Below are 24,457 nucleotides of genomic sequence, written 5' to 3'. Positions count from 1 at the left end.
CTCGGAGGCGCCGGAAGTCGGGGTGCGCCGTATCCCGGAGGCCCGCCTGACTGCAAGTGGCTGGTTGCTGAGGGACACGGGCAGCTATGGTCTCAGACGGTGAGGGCCGTGCCGACGGGACCCGGACCCCGGGGCTGAGCGGACTTTACCCGGCCAGGACCGGCCAAATGGAGTATCAATATATTCTGGGGGCTGGGTGGAACTTGTTTGGTCTTTAGAGGAGTAGCGAATGTATTCATTCAGTAAATATTTTTGGAGCGCCTCTTGTGTGCCCGGCGTTATTTCATGCCCTGGGAGATACATAGAGAACGTTACAGACTCGTGGAGGTTACAGTCTAGTGAGCGAGACAGACAGTAGGCAAGTAAATAAAAATAATTTCGAAGGGTGACAAGAGCTGTGACGACAATATAAAGTGATGATGGGGTCGATTGTGATTAGGGTGTGATCAAGAAGGAGCTGCTTTCGATAGGGGTCCAGGGAAGACCAGTGATATTGAAACTAAGACTTGAGTGACTTTATGAAGACCCTGTGGCAAGTTGAGCCACTACATTGCAATGGGAAGACGGAAAGGGGGCACCCGGGGGTAGAGGAAGGTGGAGAGACTTTCGTTCACACATTAAGCTACCAGTTATAGAGCCTGATATCTTAAAGGGAGAAAAAAGAGGCCAGGGTGGTGGGAGCAGGGTGGGCTAGAAGGATGAGATCAGAGAGCTAGCCAGGTGCAGGGCCCTTGTAGGGCTTGATCTCTATTTTAAGTGTAATACAAAGCCGTTTTAGGGCTTTAAGCAAGGTAGGTTTACTATCTGATTTACAATTTTTTTTTTTTGGCCACACAGTGGCTTGCGGGATCTTAGTTCCCTGACCAGGGATCGAACCTGTGCTCCCTGTAGTGGAAGCGTGGAGTCCTAACCACTGGACCTCCAGGGAGGTCCCTAATTTATGATTTTAAAAGATTACTTTGGCTGCTGTGTGGGAAATGGACTGCAGAGAAGAAATAGGTCCTTTCAGAGGCCATAACAATTGTGCGTGCATCCTTCATCTGTTTTTTTTTTTTTTTTTTTAAAGGAATTCCTTTATTTTTAAATTTTATTTATTTATTTATTTATTTTTGGCTGTGTTGGGTCTTCGTTTCCGTGCGAGGGCTTTCTCTAGTTGCGGCAAGCGGGGGCCACTCTTCATCACGGTGCGCGGGCCTCTCACTATCGCGGCCTCTCTTGTTGCGGAGCACGGGCTCCAGACGCGCAGGCTCAGTAGTTGTGGCTCACGGGCCCAGTTGCTCCGCGGCATGTGGGATCTTCCCAGACCAGGGCTCGAATCCGTGTCCCCTGCATTGGCAGGCAGACTCTCAACCACTGCGCCACCAGGGAAGCCCCTTCATCTGTTTTAATCAATATCACAACCCTGTGAGGGATGCAGACCTGGTATGGCCCCTGTCTACAAACGCGGAGGTAGAGACCCAAAGAAGGAAATTCATAGGGACATTCCATGTGTATGGATACACACCTCTCCTGACAGGCAACACTTTCTGTTTTTCTCAAGCTTAATAGTAGCAGGGAAGGCCCTGAGAGTTGGGAGGCGGGACCTAATGGAGAAAAAGGCCAAAGGCTTTTGGGTAGAGCAGTGAGGGCCTATGGGAGACACAATTATTAAGTGCCTCTTCTGTGCCAGGCACTTTCTTCTGTGATTTATGCAACATTACATTATTCATTCCTCATTCTTTAAGGAGTCCACGGTTTAGAGGGCAGAGTTGGGAAGAGAGATCAGAAACACAGCTAAGTGTAAAATGAGGTAGGGAGTGCTGTCATTAGAAGAGAAGTGAGGCTGTGGGTGCTCAGAAGTAGGCAGTGGGGCTTTGCAAAGCCACAGTCATTAGAGTCAGGCAGATCTGTCTTCAAAGCTGGGTGTTAGCTTTGCTACTTGCTAGCAGGCCATGTGACTTAGAGCAAGTTACTTTCTCTTGCAAAAGAGAAATACCATGTTTCCCCTAATCTAAGACAGTATTGATTATGAAATGTGCTTTTATTTTATTTAATATACCACTAAGAGAAAATAAAATGCGATCAGTCATAATGGTAAGATACCATCCTCAGTTCAGCATCTGTCAAATGTAAAAAAAAAAAAAAAGAAAGAAAAGAGGGAGTACATCTTATAAGTGGTGAAACATAGCAAAAGATAGCAATAAGTCCCTTGCTGAGTTGTGAGCATGGGATGGGATGATAGGATTACATGTGCCGGACCTGATGCAGAGGGGCTGAGATTTCCAGTCTCCTGAGATGGGGGAGCCAGGACCTGTTGGAAGACCTAGGGAGGACTTCTGGGTAAAGAGGTAGCATTGGTTTGGGGCCTTAGAGAGTAAATAGGATTTGGGTATGTAAGCAAACATCAAAGATGGGGTGGGATTATCCTGATACAGGGAACAAGGAACAGGGAACTGGAGGATGGAAAGTATCGGGGCAGGAAAGGCATTGTTGCTTTTTGTTATTAAATGAGCATCCTGGGTTTTTCGTAACAGTGTGTGCTTATGGGTTCATATGTCTGTCACCTCAGTTAGAATGTAGGCTCCTTGAGGGCTTGGACTCAGTATCCCCAACACCTAACACTGGTACTGAGTGTAAATGTTTGTTGAATGAATTAATATGTTCAGTTAGCCTCTTTAGTTGTGTCTGTCACTTTGTAGAGAGTAGCCTAATTTTTTTCACAGTAAAATCTTGACATAGCAAGTGCTTTCCACTCTGCTTTTCACCTGTTTTTTCTTTTTTCTTTTTTTTTGACCTCACGGTTTATGGGATTTAAGTTCCCCGACTAGGGATCGAACCCGGGTGCTCTGCAGTGAGAGCTTGGAGTCCTAACCACTGGATCGCCAGGGAATTCCCCTCGTTTTCACCTTTTAAAGATTCGTTCCTAAGTATAATTGGCCTTGCTGCTAGGTGATTTGATGGACCTGGAGCCAAATTGATTCTGTGTCTCCCTTTAAATCTACCCCCTGCCACCCCATGCCTGAAATTCTACTAGTGATTCTAACTACTGGTTAATCAGTGCCTTCTGTCCTTGACCAGCCATTTAAAATGCATATGTCTTTGGATTTATAAAATAGATATTTATTGATCATCCACCACATGCTAGGCATTGTGCTCGGAGCAGAGGATAAGCAGTGACAAAAGAAACAAAAATCCCCCCTCACAAAGCTTACATTCTAGTGCATGAAAGGTACAGATGTACAGAAGGCAAGCAAGAGCTTGCTAAGGGCCCCCAGAGCTTTAAATCTTTAAAAGAACTTGGCATTGTGTTAATTTCATGATTGTAGGTTGATAAACATGTAAAGGCATGTAGTGGTGCTTGCTCTGGATTTAATTTACAAATTGAGAATGTTAGCTTTGTTTCACTTTTATGAGGCTAATGTTTTTTATTTTTTGTTAATATTTTCAGAAGATGAATTGAATCTTCTGGTTATCATAGTTGATACCAACCCAATTTGGTGGGGAAAGCAAGCATTAAAGGAATCTCAGGTAAGATTGCTTGAGAAGGCTTTTGGATAATTCTGGTTTGACTGAGTATATGTTTATGTTGCTTTTTTATTAAGGTATAATTTACATACCATAAAATTCACCCATTATAATGTACAGTTCAGTGGTTTTTTTAGTAAAAATTGCAGTAAAGTTGTTTAACCATCACCACAATTCCATTTTAGAACATTTCTATTTCCCCCAAAAGTTCCCTTGTGCCTGTTCGCAGGCACTGCTTCTACCCCCTAGTTGTAGGCAACCACTGATCTGCTTTCTGTCTCTATATTGACTTTTCTGGACATTTCATGTATCGATTCCATATAATATGTAGTCTTTTTTAAAAAAAACTTTCTATTTTGAAATATATTTTTTTGAAATAGTTATAGACTCACAGGAAATTATGAAAGTGGTACAGAGAGGTCCTGTGTGCCCTGGCTTCAGCTTCTCCCAGTAGTAACATCTTATATAACTGAAGTACAATCGCGAAACCAGGAAATTGACATCAGTACCATCTACAGCCTTTATTCAGATCACAGCAGTTCTGCATGCACTTGTGTGTGTATGTTTAGTTCTTGCAGTCTTATCACACGTAAGATTTGTGTAACCCCAACCAGAATCAAGATAACAGAGCTGTTTCATCACACAGGAGCTCCCTGGCGGAGGCATCCTGCATGGTTGCTGTAACTTTCTAGTCCCTGGTACTAATCTACTAATCTGTTCTTCATCTCTAGAATTTTGTTATGTAAATAGATCAGACAGTATGCAACCTTTGAGGCTGGCTTTTTTTTCACTCAGCATAATGCCCTTGATCCATTCAAGTTGTTCCATGTACAAAAGTTTGTCCTTTTTATTGCCGAGTAGTGGTCCGTGGTGTGATGTGCCATAGTTTGTATAATCATTCACCTATCAAAGGACATTTGGGTTGTTTCCAATTTTTGGCTATTACATAAAAAGCTGCTCTGAAAATCTATATACAGGTTTTTGTGTGGATGTAAGCTTTCATTTCTCTGGGATAAGTGCCCAGAAGTGCAACGGCTGGGTCGTATGTTAATCACATGTTTGATTTTATAAGAAACTGCTTTCCTGTTTTCCAGAGTGGCTATACCATTTTACATTCCCACCAGCAAAGTATGAGAGGTCCAGTTCTTTGTATCTTTACCAGCATTTGCTGTTGTGACTTTTTTATGTTAGCTGTTTTTATTATTATTATTATTATCAGCCACACCTTGCGGCATGCAGGATTTTAGTTCCCCAACCAGGGATTGAACCTGGGCCCTCAGCAGTGGAAGCGCGGAGTCCCAACCACAGGACCGCCAGGGAATTCCCTCGTTAGTGTTTTGTAGTTTTCATCAGACAAGTTTTGTAGATTTATACCTAAATACATGTTTTTTAGCAATTGTAAATGAGTAGTATGTTTCAAATGTTGGTTGCCACCTGTTTAATATTAGTATATAGAAATATGATTGATTTTTGTGTGTTGCTCCTATATGCTGGGACTTTGCTTAACTTACTTATTAGTCCTAGCAGTGTTTTTGTAGATTCCTTGGGATTTTCTAAATAGACAGTCATGTCATCTGCACGTAGGCACAGTTTTATTTTTTTCCTTTCCAATGCACATACCTTTTGTTTTCTTCTCTTGCTTTATTGTACTAGTAGGACTTACAGTACTACGTTCAATAAGAGTGGTGAGCGTGGACATCCTTACCTTGCTCCTGATCTTAGGGGGAAAGCATTCAGTCTTTCACTGTTAAGTATCGTGTAAACTGTAGACTTTTTTTGTAGATGCTCTTCATCAAGTTCAGGAAGTTCTCTTCCTAGTTTTGCTTGGAGATTTTTATCATGAATGGATGTTAAATTTTGTCAAATGATCTTTCTCATCAATTAATGATTTTTCTCTTTAGCCTGTCAATATGGTGGATTACACTGATTGATTTTCAAATATTGAACCAGCTTTGCATTCCCAGAATAAACCCCAGTTGGATTCAGTTTTTATCTATTTTATGATAGATGCTGGTCTATAGATTTTTTTTTCTTTTTTGTACTGTGTTTGGCTGATTTTGGCTTAAGGGTGATACTGGCTTCATAAAATGAATTGGGAAGTGTTCTCTTCTGTTTTCTGGAAGAGATTATTTAGAATTGGTATCAGTTCTTTAAACTTTTGGTATAGTTCTCCAGTGAAATTGTCTGGACCTGGAGATTGCGTTTTGGTGAAGTTTTAAACTATGAATTAAATTTCTTTAATAGTAATTAAACTATTTGAATGATCTTTTTCATATTGGGTGAGTTTTGATAATATGTAGTCTTTTGATTTTGTCTTTTTTCACTTAGCATAATATTTTTGAGGTTCATCCATGTTGTAGCATGTGTTGGTGGTTCCTTTTTATTATGGAACAGTATTTTATAGTACGGATATACCTCTTGTTTATCTGTTCACGGACATTTAGATTGTTTCCCCTTTTTGACTATTATCAATAATGCAGGTAATTCACAAACAAGTCTTTGTATGGACATATGTTTGCATTTCTCTTGAGTAGATAGAGACCTATGAGTTGAATTACTGGGTCATATGGTAAGTTTAGACTGAACTTTTTAAGACATTGCCAAACTTTTCAAAAGTTGGTACATCCTGGGACTTCCCTGGTGGTGCAGTGGTTAAGAATCCGCCTGCCAATGCAGGGGACACAGGTTCGAGCCCTGGTCCGGGAAGATCCCACATGCTGCAGAGCAACAAAGACTGTGCGCCACAACTGCTGAGCCCGTGAGCCACAACTACTGAAGCCCACGCGCCTAGAGCTGGTGCTCCGCAATAAGAGAAGCCACCACAATGAGAAGCCCGTGCACTGCAGTGAAGAGTAGCCCCCGCTCGCCGCAACTAGAGAAAGCCAGCCCGCAGCAACAAAGACCCAACGCAGCCAAAAAATAAAATAAATAAATGAAATAAAATAAAATAAAAAGAAGTGACCAAAAAAAAAAAAAAGTTGGTACACCCTTTTCCATTCCCATCAGAAATGTATGAGAGTTCCAGCCTTTTCTTCACATCCTTGCCGCCACTTGTCTGCCTTTTTGATTATAGTCATTCTAGTGTAGGTGGTAATATCTCATTGTGGTTTTAATTTGCATTTCGCTAATGACTAATGATGTTGAGTCTTTTGTTCGTATGCTTATTAGCCATACATATATTTTCTTTGGTGAAATTTGTATTCACATATTTTGCCCAATTTAAAAATTTTTAAGTTGGACATTTTCTTAATGGTGTCTTTTTTAAAAATAACTTTATCAAGCTAGAGTTGACATACAATGAGCTGCACATGTTTAAAGTGTTTAATTTGTTATGTTTTAAGTGTTTCATTTGTTATGTTTTCACTTATGTGTACATTCATGAAATTATCACCACAATCAAAATAATGAACATATAGATCCAGCACCCGCAAAGTTTCTTCCTGTTCCTTTGAATTCATCCCACCCACCTCTCTGCCTGTCCCCTCCCGAGGCAACCACTGATCTGCTTTCTGTCACTATAGATTAGTTTGCACATTTTAGGTATTTATATATATGGAATCAAACAGTTTTTTGTTTTGGGTTTTTTTTTTCTTTTTTGGTCTGGTGTTTTCACTCAGCATAATTATTTTGAAATTTGTCCATGTTGCTACATGCATCAGTAGTTCATTCCTTTTTATTGCTGAGTAGAATTCCATTGTACAGCTAGACCAGTATATCACTGCATATTACCATATTCTCCAGGAAGACTGTCTTATTTTGAACTCTCATCAGTGGTGTATGAGGATTCTGGGTTTGTTTGTTTGGTTTTTTTTGGTACCAACACAAGATGCTCTGTTTCCTTATTTTATCTTTTGCCAGTATGACGTACCAAAATGATCTCAATTTGCTTTTCGTATATTTAATGGTCCTTTGTATTTCTCCTCTGGGGCATTGCCCATTTTTCTCTTTGCGTATTCCTTTTTTTTTTTTAATGGTTTGTGGACACTTTATATTAAAGGTTAACTCATCTGTCATACGTTGCAATTATTTTTTTCCAGTTTGTAATTTACCTCTCACTTTTGTTTAGTCTTTTTTTTGCCATACAGAAATTTTAATAGGTTTGTTTTACATTTTCAAAAATAGAGTGAGTGAAATTTATCAGTTTTATTTTCTGCCTGAAGTATTTCTTTAAGAGAAACATGCTTGATTACATGATTATAAAAATATCCACCTGTGTTTTTTTAGTAATATTAGTACTTGTCAGAATGTAAACTCCATGAAAGAAGGGGTCTTCTCCTGGCACATAATAGGTGCTCAGGATACTTAATGATTGAATTCAAAAGTTTTACAATTACCAATTTAATCAGTATTTATTAATTGTCTATTCCATGTGTAGCAATAGTTTGCTAGTAATTTTATCATAGAAGTTGTGATATATTTGCTATTCCCTGAATGTTATGCAGAAAACATTTGTGGAATATTGTACTGATGTAGAATTGGTTTCATAAGTAAAATTAGAAAACTATAGTTTTCTTTCTGTTTTTCAGGTTTATCCACATTTTTGCTATGAATATATTTATTTATGAATAAATAGGTTGTATGAATTAACAGTATAACAGCTGGAAAAATAACAGTGAAAATGAATGTCTTTGCATATGATTTCTTGTCTCAGTTGGAACTTTTGTCTTTCTTGGGTTTATATTTCAAATTGGACTGCTTTCATTTTCGTGGAGGATGGAAATGCAGCTGGTAGACAGTTATGTAAGGGAGGAGAAAAAGTAAGGGCAGTTCTCTATAACCAGTATTAGTAAAGATTGGTGCTACTGACTAAATTACATTTAGGTCAACTCTAGCGCAAATCAGTCATCATGTTTATAAAAAAGGACCGTATCTCCTTACTTCCCCAGTTCCATCCCATCCCCCAACAACAGTTCTTCCTTCATTTTGCTCTGCTCTGTGGGATCTGACCTGCCATGTGTTGTTTTTCTAAGCAAGTCAGAAATGGGCAAGTCTGTGCTGTTCAGAATTGGAAAGCTGTAGGTTTCAAATGTTTTTGCTTATGACTTTGGAGGGGGGGAGCTCCAGAGCAAATTTTTAGAAGTGAATAATTGTCTAAAATTTAAATGAAATCTTAATCATTTCAAGACCTGACATAGCTATTTGGATAGCTAATTTACCTTTCTTTTGTCTTCTGTTTTTCAACAGTTTACTTTATCAAAATGCATAGATGCAGTGATGGTGCTAGGAAATTCTCATTTATTCATGAACCGTTCCAACAAACTTGCTGTGATAGCAAGTCACATTCAAGAAAGGTATGACCATTATGATTACTCTTCCTGTTCAGTGCTTAGGGACCCTTGGACCAGATATTACTGGGGTAGATAAATATACCTCAAATAATAAACTAGTAGTAGGTAAGAATTTGGTATGAAGCATTTCAAGAGACTGTAAAGCATTTCAAGAGACTGTAACCCAGCACCTTCTTTATTCTTCTAGTTTTTTAAGAAAACAGTGGAATCATCAAAACATTCTGTGGTGGTAGACTCACGTTTGCCCATTTGCCTATTTTCTACATTCTTTAAAACTGAAATTTATTATGGAATCTTGAGAGTCTGGAATTGGTGTGGTTTTTGTTATCTCTGTTGGATTTCATTTTGATGTTTAGTGAGGGCTCCAAGTCCTCGTGTAACTAGGCTCTTTTTGTTTTTTTGTTTTTCTGTTTCAGTCGATTCTTATATCCTGGAAAGAATGGCAGACTCGGAGACTTCTTTGGAGACCGTGGCAACCCTTCCTCTGAATTTACTCCCTCAGGAAGTAAAGATGGAAAATACGAGCTGTTAACAGCAGCAAATGAAGTTATTGTTGAAGAGATCAAAGATCTAATGACTAAGAGTAACTGCTTTCAGCTTTTTTTTTTTTTTCTTCCATTATTCCTATTTGCAAGTGGAGTTGAATGTGGAGGTCCTTGAGGCTTTGAGTCCCAAACTTTGAGGATCTCGATACTATTTACTTCCTTCTCTCTTTTCTTTTTTTTCTTTTTTTAAAGGAATTCCTTTATTTTTATTTATTTTTATTTATTTACTTTTGGCTGTGTTGGGTCTTCGTTTCTGTGCGAGGGCTTTCTCTAGTTGCGGCAAGCGGGGGCCACTCTTCATCGCGCTGCGCGGGCCTCTCACTGTCGCGGCCTCTCTTGTTGCGGAGCACAGGCTCCAGACGCGCAGGCTCAGTAGTTGTGGCTCACGGGCCCAGCTGCTCCGCGGCATGTGGGATCTTCCCAGACCAGGGCTCGAACCCGTGTCCCCTGCATTGGCAGGCGGACTCCCAACCACTGCGCCACCAGGGAAGCCCTCTCTCTTTTCTTTTAAAAAATCTTTTCCATCAAAGCCTGTGCATTAGTTGCCTGACCTCTGCAGCATTGACACTGTTCGCCATCTTCTGCTTCTTAAAATACTCTGGTTTCTGAGGATAGCCTGTTGACCTATTTTTCCTCTTTTTTGGACCATTCTTTCTTCCACTTCTGACTTTTTCTTCTTTCTTCTTGTTTCTTAAAAATATATACATTTTTTTATTCTGCCGGGTTATTCTCTTATCTTCTCCCTCTGCGTGTTCTCATCCACTCTTGTCATTCATTATCATTTATGTGTGAACACTTCCCAGTCTCTGTCTCTAATCTAGCCTTCCTTTCAAGCTGCAAGTGTCTCCACTTAAATGTCCCACAGCCTCATTAACGCGGCCCAGAGCGGTTTCATTATCTTTTCTCTCAGTTAGACCGCCGTTTCCATTTCCCATTTCTGTCACCCCCCAGCCACCTACTTTTCCAAAATTTTCTTTTTGGGCTCCTTCCTCCTCATCCAGCATCTAATCGGCTATGAGATCCTATTAATCTGTCCTCAGCAGTATCTCCAAAGTCTGACCCCTTGTTACCTGCCATGTAGCGGAGCCGTGGCCGTGCTGACCTTTTGGGCCGGGTAATTCTTCACCGTGGGGCTTTCCTGTGCTCTGAAGGACACATAGCAGCATCCCTGGCCTCAGCCAACTGGATGCCGTCACACCCCCCGGCTGCCGTCACACCCCCCGGCTGCGAGAACCAAATGTCCCCCGTGGGGCACACTTGCCCAGGTGGAGAGCCTGCGCTCTGGATCGTCGTCATCAGCTTCTTAACCGACTCCGGTCTCTCGCCGTTCCGGTCTTCCCACTCCGCCTCTAGAGCTGTCGTCCTAAATGTCAGAGCTGCTGTTCCCGCCCCTAAAGACCCCTTGCTGATTCCCTGTTGCCTGCAGGCAGTGTTTTCAGTCTGTCCCCTGTGTCCGAATCACCTGTGGGGAACAGGCAATTCTAGAGACAGAAAGTGGGTTAATGATTCCTCCTGGGGCTGGGGAGGAGCAGAGAAGTGACGGGAATGGGCCCAAGTGACCTTTTGGGGTGGTGGAAATGTCCTACAATTGGATTGTGGCGAGGATTTACATCCCTGCAAATTTACTAAAAATCATTGACTTGTGTGCTTAAAAAGAGGTAATCTTGTGATCTGTAAGCTATACCCCAATAAAACTGTTAAAAATTTAAGCTGGAGGGCTTGTTAAAATGAAATACTGAAGCCCACTCCATAGTTTCTGGTCCAGTGGGTTTAGGGAGGGCCCAAGAATTTGTGTTTCTATTGAGTTCCCTGGTGATATTCCTACAGCTGGTTCTCGAATCATGTTTTGAGCAACCACTGGCCCCCAGGGCAAAGTCCCAACTTCTCAGTATAGTGTTCCAGACTTTTCCTGGTCTGACCTCCCCATGGCGTATCAGTGCTCCCGGACCGGTTGCAGGCCCTGTTCGCACCGCGTGTCCATCTGGGCTCCCCACCTTCTTGCGCTGAAGGTGTAGAATTTTGATTTTTATGAGGGTGACTGTTTTTCACTCAAGTCTCCGAATAAGTTGTAAACCTCGTCCCTGCCTCCCACAGCCGGGGCACTTTCTCCAGTCCTCTTTTCACGGCTTTCCCAGGCAGGTGGGAGGCGGTGGGAAGGGCTCGGGGCCTGGCCAGGGGCCACTGTCCAGGCTGCCTGCAGTTGCACAGGGCCTCTGCTACCACTTAGGTCATTGAGCAGCCACAACCTTTCCCAGTAACACCAGGATGTTTTTTATTATCTGTTTTTTATAACATAAAATTTACCATTTTAACCATTTTTAAGCGTACAGGTCAGTGGCATTAAGTACATTCACGCTGTTGTGCAAAATCACCACCGTCCATTTCCAGAACTGTTTCATCATCGAAAACTGAAACTTTATACCCATTAAACAACAACCCCCCATTCCTGCCCCTTCAGCCCCCAACCACCAGGGTATTTTAAATTGAGAAAATGTTTAAAAATTGCTTATCTATGTTTTTAAACCCAGTTTGAAAATGTCATCTGATTTCATTCATGAAGAAGAATGCTTTGGTTTGAAAATGATTTTAGGTCAAGAAAGTACCTAAAAATGCCCTTTTTAATGTTTTTTGTTGTCTACAGGTGACATAGAGGGTCAACATACAGAAACTCTGCTGGCAGGATCCCTCGCCAAAGCTCTTTGCTGTATCCTTGGTGTTTTAATCATTCAGAAGGTGTTTTTTGGTAATAAAGAGATCTGAACTTGTGATAGTTCTCAGAACCTTGGGTGCCCATGTTAAGGGAAGGCATGAGTATTCTAAAGTGGTAGATAATCAAAAAATAGTTTATCTTGGCTTTGACATGTTTTTAGGACAAGCTGTAAGAATGAGAAAACTCTAGTTTCTCCAGTATGTCTTGCTCATAATGCATTATTCTTCAGGATGCTTCTTTGCTTCCTATTAGACAAATTAAAAAAAAATTTTTTTTTGTCTCTCTTGTGTTGGAAGCAGGGTTTGATTTTAAAAAGCCATTTACTAACCCTGGGGCTTATTAAATGAGTAGCTGCTTCTCTACAGGAGAATGCGTTATTTTGCACACCTTTATGAGCACTTTGATTATCTATGTTTGTGTGATATTTTCTCAGTCTTAAGTAATTTAGTTTGTCAGTTTTGTACAGTATTGAGTCTGTCCAGACCTTGACTGGGGGTATCTGATCATCTGGGTATGCTTTTCAAATTCATTATCTCATTTGATGGTGTATTGATTTACTTGTGTTCCCAGTATTCAAATCCAGGACATGGTGGATAATCATAGAACAAGCAGGTGGATAATCAAAGAACAATCAAATCTACTAATTTTTAATTTTCTGGGACAAAGATCATATTTTGGTCAGGTTACAAAGCCCATTTGATTACAGAGTTAGTAATTGGAAGCTCCCAATCACTCTTGTTTTATGTGTTTATCGTGGGCCTTGGAACTTTTCCTTTTTTCAGCTGGGTGGATGCTGGATTTATTTAACTAAAATTGAGGTTATTTTTCTGTTTACTATTAGTACTTATGAAATAATATTTTTAAATTCCTTAATGCTAAGAAAATAAGACATTCATAGAATGAACAAGGATGTTAAAGGTAGGCGCCTACATTCTTCTATGAGACTGTAATCTTTATTTACTACTATAACTTTGAGGTACTGTTTAAAAATTGGTGAGAAAACCTTATATGTAATATGTTTAATAAGATTCAGTTAAATTGTAAACTGTTTTTATCTCTTTACAGATAATCAGGAAATGAAATCAAGGATATTGGTAAGATTAAAAGATATCAAAACGATGTTTTTATACCAGCTAAAGCCAATTAGAAAACATAATGGGAAATGAGACCCATTTATAATAGAAACAATAAATATTAAGTACCCAGAATTAATTAACAAGCAATACGTAAAATTGATTATGGTGAAAAACTAAAATTCTGAGAGACATGAAAGAATTGAATAAATGGAGAGCCATATTTTTTTTCTTTTTAAAATTTGTACTTTATTTATTTATTATTATTGTTTTTAACATCTCTATTGCAGTATAATTGCTTTACAATGGTGTGTTAGTTTCTGCTTTATAACAAAGTGAATCAGCTATGCGTATACATATATCTCCATATCTCCTCCCTCTTGCATCTCCCTCCCACCCTCCCTATCCCACTCCTCTGGGTGGACACAAAGCACCAAGCTTATCTCCCTGTGCTATGTGGCTGCTTCCCACTAGCTAGCTATTTTACAATTTGGTGGTGTATATATGTCCATGCCAGTGTCTCCCTTGAAAATATGGAACGCTTCACGAATTTCCGTGTCATCCTTGAGCGGGCGCCGTGCTAATCTTCTCTGTATTGTTCCAATAAAATTTGTACTTTTTTAAAATTGAAGTGTAGTTGATATACAATATTATGTGTGTTACAGGTGTATGATACAGTGATCCACAATTTTTAAAGGTTATGCTCCATTTATAGTTATTATAAAATATTGGCTATATTCCCCATGTTGTACAGTGTATCCTTGTAGCTTATTTTATGCATAACAGTTTGTACCTCTTAATCCTTTACCCCTATATTGTCCCTCCCCTCTTCCCTCTCCCCACTGGTAACCACTAGTTTTTGGAGATCCATATTTTATTCTTTAATGTAGTTTTTCCAATGTTAAACTGTAAGTTCAATGCAATCTCAGAATATTAATCAGATTTTTTTTTTCCTGGCAGAGTGGGGGGATTTAAGAAAGTCAACAGTTTATCCGAAAGAATAAATCAATGAGAATAGCTAGGAGCTTTCAGGAAGAAAATAGGAGGCAGGAACTTGCTCCAGTTGACTTAAAGAAGGACACGCAACGTAAGAGTTGTGAGTTGTAAGTTTTATCCAGAGTCTTACAGCCCAGGAGACAGCCAGTCAGCTGTGAGGAAACTCCCAAAGAGGTAGGGGAGAAGCCAGTTTACCTATGATTTTTTTGGCTAGGAAATTCTTGCAGTCAAGCACATATCTTGGTAAAAGATGACTGCTAATCACGAAGAACAGATATCTCACGTTAGTGATTTTCGTGCTTTTCTATTTCTTTTTTCAGTTCTTGCCTGCGAAGAGGCAAGAATCTGGGGTCATTGAAATTCTTCCTGAGATATGCATCTAACTATCTAAAGGCCTATTTATCCAAAGCACAGAGTCCCTCGTCCTGTGTTTCATCCTGAACTCCTCTCAGGGTGCGCTGTCGGTGGGCAGCTGCAGTGAGTTCCCAGTTAACCCTTGTAGAACTGGGTAGTGAGCAGTTCTCTTTGTTCTTCTTTGTGCACACTCCTTTAGGCATTAAAACACATTATAAAGCTACAGTAACTGTGGTTCTGGTATAGTAGTAGGCAAACAGATAATGGAAAAGACTAGAGTCCAGAAGCCAGGTACACAGTGGGGTTTGACATGTGATAAACAAAGCACTTCACATTAGTGGGAGGGAAATGGATTATTCAATAAAAGGTACTGGGCCAGTTGATTGGCCATTTGCGGGAAAGCAAAGCTAGATCTCGCTGCTTATACCTAAACACTTTCTAGTAAAGATCAAACATTTCAGTGTAAAAATTCAAGTCATAAAAGCTCTAGAAGAAAATATCTGTTTATAGTCTTGTGTTGATGAGTATCTTGCTAAGCATGATTTGAAACTTTAAAAGGAAGCGTAAGACCTCAAAAAAATAAAACCCCCAAAACAAGGATGGGAAAAAAGAAACTATTAGGAAAAAGTACTTTCAGTATAGCTACCTGACAGGATTAATGTAATATTTCTAAAATAAAAAAGAGCTCTTGTAAATTAATTTTTAAAAGTCAGGGTTGACTCTAAAGAAACAAGTGGGAAACGAGCAATTGGCAGAAGAGGAAATGAAAATGACCAGTTAGCATTTGGAAATACGGTCAGCCCTACTAGTGGTTATTCCCTTGCACCGCCCATGGGAGGATAAGCTGGTGCAGCTTTTCTGGAGGGCAGTTCGGTAATATGTATCAAAATTAAATGTGCAGACACTTTAGTAATCTCACTGATTATTTTAGGAGCTAATCGGAGAGTTGTGCAAAGGGTAGACGAGAGTGTTCGTTAGAGCATTGTCTAAAACCGGGGTTTGGAAACTGCTTAAGTGTCTTCTGTAGATAATTGGTTGAACAGTGGAAATCTGTGAACTCTGAAGGATGGTTACATCCAAATTTATTGATGTAAGATTTTCCCCCCAGATATCGTGGCCTGAAAAAGCAGGTTGCAGAACACTAGATAGAGTATCATCCTGGGGTGTGTGTGTGTGTGTGAGTATATACACATGCCCACATAAGTGCTCTTTAGAAGCTATTAACAAGGGTAATTTCTTGAGGGATAGGATTTGGGGGAGATTTTTGCAGTCATCTTTACAGTTGTAGGTATTATTAAATAATAACTTTAAAGACAAATTAGAAAGATGATATTGGTTGTAATTTGTAGTATACTGTGATGACATTTGAGTGAGAATACTAGGATGTGGCTGAAAGCTATTAACATGGATGTGATTTTTAGGTGATTAAGGCTGCAGAAGACAGCACGTTGCAGTATATGAACTTCATGAATGTCATCTTTGCAGCACAGAAGCAGGTGAATTGAGAGCCTTCTTTTTAAAGAATATTGGTTTCATAATGAAGGAGTTAATTTTATTGTTTGAATGACCTACTTAGAGAGGTATTCTGACTAGATACTTATTAAGGGATTGGGAATCTGGAATCCATATTTTGTACAATACTAGTCATTTCTCTATTTTGGGTCCTGGACGCTTGAGAATCTGATGGGTCCCCAGAAAAATATGCACTCAGACAGTTTTGCAGATAGTTTTGTGGTATTCCTGTAACCCATTTAGCCCATCCTTGGACCCCAGGCTAAGAATTCTAGGTTTTATAGTTTGCTGCATACCTTGCTTCAATTTCTCTGTCTCTTTGCTTCAGGGAGGTCTTATTAAGATTTGATATTTTTACTTTGCAAATAACTGAAGTGTTCAGATGAGTTATCACTAATACGTTTTCTTCTTTGATATGTTAAAAAAAAAAAAAAACTTCCTTAAAACTTCAGTTTTAACCTAAAATGCTGCTATAGCCATGTAAAATTTTCTCCATCTTGGAGTGGCAGCATGATGTAGTGAAAAGACCGTAGACTTTGGGGACAGGCAGACTGGGGGTGACAGCACTGCTTCCCCTTGGCTCTGTGGCCACCGCCTGGCCAAGGCCTGGTGCTTCAGCCGTAAAATGCAAATCAAATATCTACCTTGCAGAGTTATTATGCATATCAAATGAGCCATTTTAAGAATAGAGTCTGGCATATAGTAGGTTCTCACTGTAAGGTAGTCATTATTATTCCTATAATATTTTTTGAAATGTTCGTTTCAGAATATTTTGATTGATGCCTGTGTGTTAGACTCCGATTCAGGACTCCTCCAACAGGTATATTTTATTTTATTCTATTTTTATTTTTATTTTTTAAAATAAATTTATTTATTTATTTTATTTATTTTGGCTGCATTGGGTCTTCGTTGCTGTGCATGGGCTTTTTCTAGTTGCAGCGAGCGGGGGCTATTCTTCGTTGCAGTGTGCAGGCTTCTCATTGCGGTGGCTTCTCTTGTCGTGGAGCATGGGCTCTAGGTGCACGGGCTTCAGTAGTTGTGGCTCGCGGGCTGTAGAGCACAGGCTCAGTAGTTGTGGCACACGGGCTTAGTTGCTCCGCGGCATGTGGGATCTTCCCGGCCCAGGGCTCCAACCTGTGTCCCCTGCATTGGCAGGTGGATTCTTAACCACTGCACCACCAGGGATGCCCAACAGGTATATTTTAAATGAATGCTTGGTGTTGGTAGTTATGAAAGCACGGTGTGTTCTCTTACTTATTGTTAAATGCTTTTCATCCACCAGTCTTCACACATTTCTATTTTTTAATATTTTATTTATTTATTTATTTACTTATTTAGGCTGTGCCGAGTCTTAGTTGCGGCATGTGAGATCTAGTTCCCCGACCAGGGATCGAACCCGGGCCCCCTGCATTGGGAGCTCAGAGCCTTACCCACTGGTCCACCGGGGAAGGCCCCACACATTTTTAGGGATTAGCCTGTATGATGCTTTAGATTAGAGCACCAACATCTCTCTGGTTTCTTTGATATTTTTATTTACATTTTACATAATGATTTGATTGAATTTGTAAAAGTAATTCACACATTAAAACGAATTCAAGCAACACAGAAAAGTATTTTTTTAAGTTAAAAAAAAAAAAAAATCCCTTCAAATCCTATCATCCGAAAGTTACTATTGTATTAGGTGAACAGCATGACAGATCTCTCTATACATACAGATTGGAAGAATAGATCACTAAGCAAAGAATTTTATAAAAATAGGATCATATTCCAGATCTGCGCTATTCTTTATGGTAGCCACATAGCTCTTGAGCTCTTGAAATGAGTCTGATCTGAATTGAGATGTGCATAAGTGTACACACTGAATTTCAAAGACAGTATTGAAAAAAACAGTGTAAAATATCTCATTAATGATTCTTATACTGATTACATGTTAAAATGATAACACTTTGGATATATTGAGTTAAATAAAAATGCTCTTAAAATTAATTTTAGCTCTTTTTTTAAAAAATAAATTTATTTTTTGGGGCTTCCCTGGTGGCGCAGTGGTTGAGAATCTGCCTGCTAATGCAGGGGACACGGGTTCGAGCCCTGGTCTGGGAGGATCCCACATGCCGCGGAGCAACTGGACCCGTGAGCCGCAATTACTGAGCCTGCGCGTCTGGAGCCTGTGCTCCGCAACAAGAGAGGCCGCGATGGTGAGAGGCCCGCGCACCGCGATGAAGAGTGGTCCCCGCTTGCCACAACTAGAGAAAGCCCTCGCACAGAAACGAAGACCCAACACAGCCATAAATAAATAAAAAATAAATAAATTAATTAAAAAAAAAAAAAATTTATTTTTTGGCTGCATTGGGTTTTCCTTGCTGTGCGTGGGCTTTCTCTAGTTGCGGCGAGTGGGGGCTACTCTTTCTTGCAGTGCACGGGCTTCTCATTGCGGTGGCTTCTCTTGTTGCGGGGCATGGGCTCTAGGTGTGCGGGCTTCAGTAGTTGTGGCACATGGGCTCAGTAGTTGTGGCTCGTGGGCTCGGGCGCAGGCTCAGTAGTTGTGGCGCACGGGCTTAGTTGCTCTGCGGCATGTGGGATCTTCCCAGACCAGGGCTTGAACCCATGTTGCCTGCATTGGCAGGTGGATTCTTAACCACTGCGCCAGCAGGGAAGTCCCTTATCTCTTTATTTTTCCTTTTTTATGTGGCTAGAAAATAAAAAATTACATATGTTGCTCACATTATATTTCTGTTGGACAGCACTGTTAGATGTTACTTTTATTTTATTTTATTTTTTATTTTTATTGGAGTATAGTTGCTCTACAATGTTGTGTTAGTTTCTACTATACAGCAAAGTGAATTAGCTATATATATACATATATCCCCTCTTTTTTGGATTTCCTTCCCATTTAGGTTACCACAGAGCATTGAGTAGAGTTCCCTGTGCTATACTGTAGGTTCTCACTGGTTATCTATTTTATACATAGTATCAATAGTGTATATATGTCAGTCCCAATCTCCCAATTCATTCCACTCCCCAGATGTTCCTTTTTTTTTTACATTTATTTTATTTATTTATTTTTGGCTGCGTTGGGTCTTCATTGCTGCACGCGGGCTTTCTCTAGCTGCGGTGAGCGGGGCTACTTTTCGTTGTGGTGCACGGGCTTCTCACTGTGGTGGCTTCTCTTGTTGTGGAGCACGGGCTCTAGGCACGCAGACTTCAGTAGTTGTGGCATGTGGGCTCAGTAGTTGTGGCTCGCGGGCTCTAGAGTGCAGGCTCAGTGGTTGTGGCGCACAGGCTTAGTTGCTGCACGGCATGTGGGATCTTCCCGGGCCAGGACTTGAACCTGTGTCCCCTGCAATGGCAGGCAGATTCTTAACCACTGTGCCACCAGATGTTATTTTTAATCAAAATATGAAACTTAATTTTACTTTAACTAAAAAGGGAAAAGAAAAAAAACAGAAATAAGACTGAAGAAATTACTAAACTTTTGATAAACGTTTTTTGACCACAAGAAATATTATTTCCTAAAAGATCAGTTAAAAGCACAAAATTGTAGATAACTTTGAGTTAGGTTACTGCTGGGGATGTGTGGGGAAGGGGAGATACCACCAGAAAGTACACCAGCTTCAAAGGTTCTAGAATTATCCTATTTCTTAAGCTTGATGGTAAGTGCATGGTGTTTGTTGGGAATGTGAAAAGGTACAGCCACTTTGGAATACAGTCTGAAACTTCCTCAGAAAGTTAAACGTGGAATTACCAGTTGAGTTCACAATTCCACTCTTAGATATATATTTAAGAAAAATGAAAACGTGTCCATACAAAATATTGTACGTGAATATTCATAGCTGTGCTATTCATAATAACCCAGAAATGGAAACAAGTCAAATGCCCATCAGCGGACGAACGGATAAATAAATTGTGGTCTATCCATGCAATGGAATATTATTTGGTCATAAAAGGGAATGAAGTACTGATACATGCTACAATATGAATGTACCTTGAAAACATTATCCTAAGTGCAAGAAGTAAAAGGACACATATTGTCTGATTCCATTTATATGAAGTGTCCAGAATAGGCAAATCCATAGAGACAGAAAGCAGATTCGTGGTTGCCAGGGGAAAGGAGGGATGGAGAATGACTGTTAATGGGGATGGGATCTCTTTTTGGGGTGATGAAAATGTTCTGCAACTAGATAGCGGTGACAGTTGCACAACTCTGTGAATATTCTAAAAACTAGTAAATTGTACACTTTAAAAGGGTGAGTCTAATAGCATGTGAATTACATCTCAAACTGTTACTAAAAGATACAATGAGAATGAATAAACATGGCAAGAATAAAAATTTATCAGTAGCAAACAAACAGGAAAAAGGGCTTGTACTCTTATACTACAGTCTTCAAAGGGTGAAAGGGTGTGGGCCAAGGGGAAAACGCAAGATATTTGAACATCTGGAGAGGTAGCTGCAAGTTTCTGGTGCTCCTGCACTCTGGGAAGAGATTCCCTTTTAATTCGCTGTGTCGTATCTTCCTCTCCTTTTGGAGACCTGAAGAGTTGCTGGTGAGAATGACCTCCTGCTGGAAAGCTAAGCGAGTGCTAGTTTGGCTGAGAGCCCTTTGTCTTGCAGGCTTGTGACATCACAGGGGGACTGTACTTGAAGGTGCCTCAGATGCCCTCCCTTCTGCAGTATTTACTGGTAAGGAAATGTCAACAGTGAACCTAATGCCTTGAGTCCAGTGAGACCCCTGTTTCCTGGGGAATGAACAGGAGTAAGATGGCTGATGCCTAGTAACTGGAAGAAAGGGGCAGAGGGGTGACCTAGGGAATTCGAACTTAAGGGAGTCTTTGGACCCTGTAAGCTGTATGCGGAATGTTGTATGACTGTTGACAGAACAGTGCCTGTGTGTGGTGGTGCTCAGTAATTGTGGAATGGATAGAAACACATTTCTAATAGTCGATTTCTCATAGACTTTCAAGGAAAATCTAATTTAGTATTCTTAGTGTTTACTGGCTAATATCTGATATCTATGTCCTGGCTTCGGGTTGTTTTCCCCCATGTTTTATATAAAATTTCCTTGCTTTTTTTTTTAACAGTGGGTGTTTCTTCCTGATCAAGATCAGAGGTCTCAGTTAACCCTCCCACCCCCAGTTCATGTCGACTACCGGGCTGCTTGCTTCTGCCATCGAAATCTCATTGAAATCGGCTACGTGTGTTCTGTGTGCTTGTCAAGTAAGTTCACGTAGCGCTGAGTTTTTCTATGTTGTGGAGGAGTGTGCAGAAAACATCTCCAGCTGTGTGGCTGTTAGACTGTCCTGTTCATTTTTCGTTTTTTCAATTTGCAGTATTCTGCAACTTCAGCCCTATCTGCACTACATGCGAGTAAGTATCTTTGAGGCTGTGTGGCTGGCTTGCCCTTGATAGAGATTTAGAGCATTAAAAAGTATTTTCTTCTCTGTATTATTTCAGGACAGCCTTTAAGATTTCTCTCCCTCCTGTACTGAAGGCCAAGAAAAAGAAACTGAAAATGTCCGCATGACAGTAGAAATTGTTTCCCCATCACTTAGAGCTATTAATAGAAATTATACGGCAGAACCTTTGTTAGGAAGGCTCTGAAAAAAATAGAGAGATGTGTAAGATAAATGTTAATGAACTTTCTTACAGGAAATATACTAAAACATCATCCTCATCCTATGCTTCTTGGGGGCTGATTGATTTGAGGGAGTCGTTCTATGCAATATACCCTAAAATTTCTTCTGACTGGTTTTTGTCCAGAAATGGAGGAAGAAAGCACAAATTTGTGATTTTTTTTTTTTTTTTTTTTTTAATGAGATGATTGTTTGTCAAAGCCAGTCTGTCCTGATTATAAGCGTCAGAACCTACCAAGTCTAGGTTCTTACTGTGAAACGTATGACGTGAAATTTGAACACAGTTTTGGAAAAAGTGACTATTAATGGAGTAATGGCATTAATCAAGATAGAACATGTTACTTGAGTCAACACTTAACTTCGACAGTAGTCACGTAAATAAAATCCTTGTTTTCTAGATTGAGATTTAGCTCCAGATATTAGCAGATACTTATTCTTTTGTCTGACATTAGTACATGTTTGGACAGAGTTATCCAAATGATAGTTTGTCACTGAATATCTCTAAAATCTGATTTTAAATGAGTAAGGAGAGTGAGTGCAGTAGTCTGGTGGGAACTTCTTCTTTAAGAACAGTTGTGTGAAGAGCTTATTTTTGAAAGCCAGTGTCTGGGTTCTGAGGGGGAATTTCTTGGAGAGAATGGATTCTGTACAGTGAAGTGTTGCCCCACACAGAATTCATCCCTTTTTTAATGAGGAGGGGGAAAGCATTAATACTGGAGAACTGTTCTCTAGAAGCTTTGGACTTAATACTGAAAAATTCTATAAGTTCCAAAGAAAAATTATTTGCAACAATAAAAAACTTATTTTTCTATATAACCTTGAAGTTACTAAAAGTCCTTTTAAATTCCAGCAGAGTGTAGGAAGCGTTTTTAGGAATGGTGGCCAATTTAATTAGTTTTTAAAAAGTAAATTGACAAAGACCTATTTGTGTATACAACCTTGTATATAAATAAGATTTTAATTTTCTCTTGATACCATCTCAGAAACTGAGTCTCATTTAAGCAATTTGGTGTTTGGTTGGATTATTTCAGTCGATTTTATATTCTGGATTTACAATTTTGTTAACAAATACACAAAGATTTTGGTGATCACTTTGCAAGTATTTGCTAATCTTTAAGAATCTGTTTGTCTTTTAAAAATAATATTTAATATTTCACAGCCTAACTATGTGTAATGGAGATCTCTATTTTAAGTCTAGGAAACAAAGCATCATATATCGAAAGATGAATAATTTCAAACAAGCTGATAAGGTTTTTGTTATTACTTTTTCATTTGACATGTTTTATGAACTGGCCTAATTCTGTTTAGATTTTATTTTTAACAGTTGTGTTTGTGGTTTATTTTGTATAAATGTTTATAATAAAATAATTTAAATTTTCATATTTGCTTATTTCCTCTCATTCATTGTTTATTTCATGCTCATTCAATTCATCTTCAACTCTGTACTTTTTACCTGGATTTGGTCACATGTCAGACAGTTTTTTATTCAACTCTGAAGAACTTTAATTTCAAATCTTGCCAGAACTCTCACAAAAATATTGTTACAAATACTATACGATTATAGATTGGTATGAAATTTTTAATACAAGATTTCTTACACACCATACATGGATTCTCTCAGTGAATTGGTTCACCACCGCTCTGATGGCTAACAAAATGAGTGAACATTTATTGAGTGCTTACTATATGCCAGGCATTAGCCTAAGCTCATTAGATGTGCTACCTCACTTAATTCTCACACAATCTTATTTGGGAGAGACTATTATCTCCTTTTTAAAGATGAGGAAGGACTTCCCTGGTGGTCCAGTGGGTAAGACTCTATGCTCCCAAAGCAGGGGACCCGGGTTCCATCCCTGCTCAGGGAAGTAGATCCCACGTGCCGCAACTAAGAGTTCACATGCCACAACTAAAGATCCCGCGTGCCTCGGTGAAGATCCCGAGTGCTGCAACTAAGACCTGGCGCAGCCAAATAAACAAATAATAAGGGGCTTCCCTGGTGGTGCGGTGGTTAAGAATCCACCTGCCAATGCAAGGGACACGGGTTCAAGCCTTGGTCTGGGAAGATCCCACATGCCCTGGAGCAACTACGCCCGTGCGCCACAACTACTGAGCCTGCACTCTACAGCCCACGTGCCACAACTACTGAGCCCACGAGACACAACTACTGAACCCCGCGTGCCTAGAGCCCATGCTCCGCAACAAGAGAAGCCATCGCAATGAGAAACCCGCACAACAAAGAGTAGCCCCTGCTCACCGCAACTAGAGAAAGCCCGCACACAGCAACGAAGACCCAACGCAGCCAAAAATAAATAAATAAACAACAATAATAATAATAAAGATGAGGAAGCCCAAGCTTAGAGAGGTCAAGTGACTTTCCCAAGGTCACTTAATGTAGAAGGAAGGTGAAACCCAAACCAGGCAGTCCGACCTCAGAGCGTGCACCCTTAGTTACCGAACTATATATAATAACGCTTGAGATACTTTGAGGCTACCGACATAAAAAGGAATATTTTTTCAGGCAGAATTTTGATGCTTTTGCATCTCTCCTAATGCTGGGCAAAACCTCTTGTGTGTTCTTTGATAAGACCTGCTTTCGGAGTTCTGAGAGCTCTGTGTGGTACAAACAAAGCCTTCAAAAAACTGGGAGAATAATAAAAACAATTCAACAACACAATTATAGCACTGCAGCCTCACCCCCTTTTTGTCCCTCCCCCCAAATCACCATAAAAATCAAGTTTATTAAGTTGCTTGTTTACAATCTAGTGTCTGTAGGCTCGCTCTCGCATTAACTCCAGGTTGATTGAATTAACTGCAGGTTGGAGGAACTCTGGCTTTTAAAATGAACGC

General features: G+C 39.9%; 1 protein-coding gene and 1 non-coding gene across 4 annotated transcripts; one reads left to right on the top strand and one right to left on the bottom strand.

Moving 5' to 3' along the window:
* The first annotated feature begins 10 nt into the window (after positions 1 to 10).
* Positions 11 to 22,913, top strand: GTF2H3 (general transcription factor IIH subunit 3). Of its 3 annotated transcripts, none has more exons than XM_068563521.1 (13): positions 11 to 99; positions 3,428 to 3,507; positions 8,689 to 8,795; positions 9,209 to 9,375; positions 11,979 to 12,041; positions 12,936 to 12,965; positions 13,113 to 13,141; positions 15,892 to 15,966; positions 16,749 to 16,802; positions 20,592 to 20,660; positions 21,059 to 21,194; positions 21,308 to 21,344; positions 21,432 to 22,911. In XM_068563521.1, the coding sequence occupies exons 1-13, from the start codon at positions 87 to 89 to the stop codon at positions 21,499 to 21,501; spliced, it is 930 nt and encodes a 309-aa protein (XP_068419622.1). In that variant the 5' UTR covers positions 11 to 86; the 3' UTR covers positions 21,502 to 22,911. The 3 variants fall into 3 exon arrangements, with proteins under 3 accessions (XP_068419622.1, XP_068419623.1, XP_068419624.1); XM_068563522.1 differs by having other exon boundaries at positions 21,407 to 22,911; XM_068563523.1 differs by lacking the exons at positions 11 to 99; positions 3,428 to 3,507; positions 8,689 to 8,795; positions 9,209 to 9,375 and having other exon boundaries at positions 12,013 to 12,041; positions 12,928 to 12,965; positions 21,432 to 22,913.
* Positions 13,648 to 13,752, bottom strand: LOC137777102 (U6 spliceosomal RNA). Its single transcript, XR_011076427.1, has one exon. It is a non-coding gene; the product is annotated as a U6 spliceosomal RNA (small nuclear RNA).
* Positions 22,914 to 24,457: the final 1,544 nt, after the last annotated feature.

The sequence above is a fragment of the Eschrichtius robustus genome, chromosome 14 (genome assembly GCF_028021215.1).
Source record: "Eschrichtius robustus isolate mEscRob2 chromosome 14, mEscRob2.pri, whole genome shotgun sequence".
NCBI lineage: Eukaryota > Metazoa > Chordata > Mammalia > Artiodactyla > Eschrichtiidae > Eschrichtius > Eschrichtius robustus.
This window is presented reverse-complemented; position numbering and strand designations above follow the sequence as displayed.

What these genes read in the sequence shown, in the direction of transcription:
- GTF2H3 (XM_068563521.1), top strand. An exon ending in GCAAGTCACATTCAAGAAAG is followed by an intron (nt 8,796 to 9,208) that starts GTATGACCATTA and finishes TTTCTGTTTCAG; the next exon opens with TCGATTCTTATATCCTGGAA. An exon ending in CCTCGCCAAAGCTCTTTGCT is followed by an intron (nt 12,042 to 12,935) that starts GTATCCTTGGTG and finishes TAAGAAAATAAG; the next exon opens with ACATTCATAGAATGAACAAG.